This window comes from Saccostrea echinata, unplaced genomic scaffold, assembly GCF_033153115.1.
Source record: "Saccostrea echinata isolate AGI-Se365-2 ecotype Australia unplaced genomic scaffold, CSIRO_AGI_Sech_v1 ptg000002l, whole genome shotgun sequence".
In the NCBI taxonomy this organism is placed as follows: domain Eukaryota; kingdom Metazoa; phylum Mollusca; class Bivalvia; order Ostreida; family Ostreidae; genus Saccostrea; species Saccostrea echinata.
Genome location: NW_026889751.1, coordinates 19,988,028 through 19,990,559, shown reverse-complemented (window position 1 = coordinate 19,990,559; position 2,532 = coordinate 19,988,028). Strand labels below are relative to the sequence as shown.

Sequence of the window (2,532 nt, the reverse complement as noted above, 5' to 3'; positions counted from 1 at the left end):
TCTTTCCGAGAGCGATTTCAAAAACTGGCCTTTTCGAAACGTACATGTAGTATTTTTTTGTTAATAATGCAACTCATTTACATGTAGCTGATTGGTCGGTTTGCAAGTCAATTTGGGTGCCTCATTTAGCATGTAAATTTATTCTGACGTTACAGAAAATAGTTTCCTCGACCTGTTAAATGAATCAGAAGAGCCATGTAGTTCAGTGTTTGCGTTTGTGTATAAAATAAAAATCAAATACTATAAAAACGCATGTGATATCTGAAGGAGTGAAAAGCACAACCCTAATATTTCCTTCTCTCACTTTTTCTCTTCGAACACTTGTATTTGTACCATCTGTAAACTTTCGATATGGCTAAGGGCTTAGTGGGCGTATCAAAGAGCTCATCCCAGGAGAGGTATCCTTCAAACACAGCAAGTTTCACAACAATGGGCTTTGTCACGCTCCTCTTTAGTAGTCTAATATTTTGCCCCTGAAAAGTTTCGGGCCTCATACTCCAGAATAGCCCCATGGGTTCAAAACCTATAAAAATATGTAGTGGTTTAATAACTAAGGTTTGAAAGAGATTGGGGAGATGATCGGAACCCTATGCGGATTCAAGGATTTATGGTTATATCCGTTACGTCTAAGATCATTTTGACGGCGTAGAACTTTGCATAGTCCCATTTGTGTGTTTTATAGACACTTTGAAGTATGCACTACCAGTATTTCATCAGTTAAAATTTATACAAATTTTCATTATCAAAAAACTTACAGAATATGAAATAAATTCATTCCTACTAGTATATTTATTCCTTTAAAATTCTTATGGCATCAGGCATTATATGGAACATCCTTCAATAAGCATATTTTCTTACCAGTGTACATTCCCTGTGCCGGAGCCTGTCTCTCCACCATCACTTGACCTCCCTGTGTTGGGATAAAGCATCCATAGGAACAGAATCTCAGGCGTTCCTCCTGAAATGAGGCTTTAATAGTAACGGGTATCTTTTGGGGTAGACCCTGCAGTTGAACATGAACTCTTTCGTCAACTAGAGCTTCCGTTGGTTTCACAATTGTTTTTACCCCAGACATTGTAACCGGTTTTTTTTATATACACGAATGAATATATACGAAGTGCATGTATATGGCATAAAGCAGCATGGTGATACTACATCTACATCTATGTTTAACCTGTACTTTGTCTCTATTTTATTCATTCAAAATGTGTCCCACTTTTATTATAAAGGTCATGCCTGTGTTGTAACACTCAAGGCGCATGCACTTACAAATGGCGCATTAATTTTTTTTCTTTTCTTAATTTTTTTCGTAAAATGAAGTTTTGTGATTTTGGATTTTTATATTTTATTAGAATAATTTTATCAAATTCTGAGGGACATCTGGATGGGCAAATACGTTTTACATGTTTTAATCATTCAAAACGTGTCCCACTTTTTTCATTGAAGGTCAGGCATGGGTCGTATAAAACTCATGACATATGCACTTACAAATTGTGCATTAAAATCTGTTGGTCTTTTATCTATTTATTTATTTATGTTTCTTTTTTGTATAGTTTTATGATTTTGTTTAAATTTATGTATTTATTATAATTATTTGATCAAATTCTAAGGCGGATCTCGAGTACCAAATTTCATAAATTCATTCTTACTTACTTATGAATTTTTTTTCATACGAATATAGAAGTCGAGAATTCATTCGTTTTTGCATAGAACTTGAGTTGAAATAATAACCTTTGTTTGTTTTTTACTCACATACCAAACAACGGTATATAAAGTCTGATAAAATTTCTTTTACGAACGAAAAAAAGCATTCCTCCAAACCAAAATTAAGTTTAGTTGCACATAAAGTTTGGACATGTTTTCATAATATGTATTTGAGGAATTGTTTTTTTTTTTTTTTTTTTGGGGGGGGGGGGGGGTTATTTGAGAAGAAAATAGTTAGAAGGTAGTTAGGTCCTGCATACCCTTTATTCCTCGACTACCTGCTTAACAAATATCCAATAAATGGTGTGTATTTGTAGCAACATATTTCTGAGATTTACACCGCATTTGCAGATTCTAAAGCCCATCTTATCTTTGTTAAACTTACTGGTATTGATGCTGCTTTTCTCCCTTCCCCAGAAAATATGATGACTCAGATCTCAAACTTACGGACTCAATAACATATTATGAATCTCTAGAACCTCTGTCTAAAACAAGTCTCATTTTTTCTTAACCAATTCAGTAAAGTGTCATCTTTTATTAAAGCTTTATTCAAATTATTAGCATCATTGTTTTTCCCATCCGACTGATATGGGCCCATAATTAATGTAACCTTCCCTGATGCAACAAATATGGGTTTTACAAGGAGTCGACTTCTAATGTATCTTTCAATGAATATGAATGTTCTATCAACTAGTAAGATGGCAGTATCATCACCAGAGGCAAGAAGTTCGCGCGCATATATTGTTGTATGTTTTGCTATGATTTCTTCTCTTGTAATGTGACTTAAGCCATTTATTATATAATATAATATATAATAATTCCTATCTC

General features: G+C 33.8%; 1 protein-coding gene across 1 annotated transcript; it reads right to left on the bottom strand.

Annotated features, from left to right (window-relative positions):
- Positions 1 to 284: 284 nt before the first annotated feature.
- On the bottom strand, positions 285 to 1,075 carry LOC133178110 (bile acid-CoA:amino acid N-acyltransferase-like). The gene is made up of 2 exons (XM_061312869.1): positions 859 to 1,075; positions 285 to 523 (listed from the first exon to the last, which is right to left on the bottom strand). Exons 1-2 carry the CDS (start codon positions 1,073 to 1,075, stop codon positions 285 to 287), a joined length of 456 nt encoding a protein of 151 aa, XP_061168853.1.
- Between the last annotated feature and the right edge of the window lie 1,457 nt (positions 1,076 to 2,532).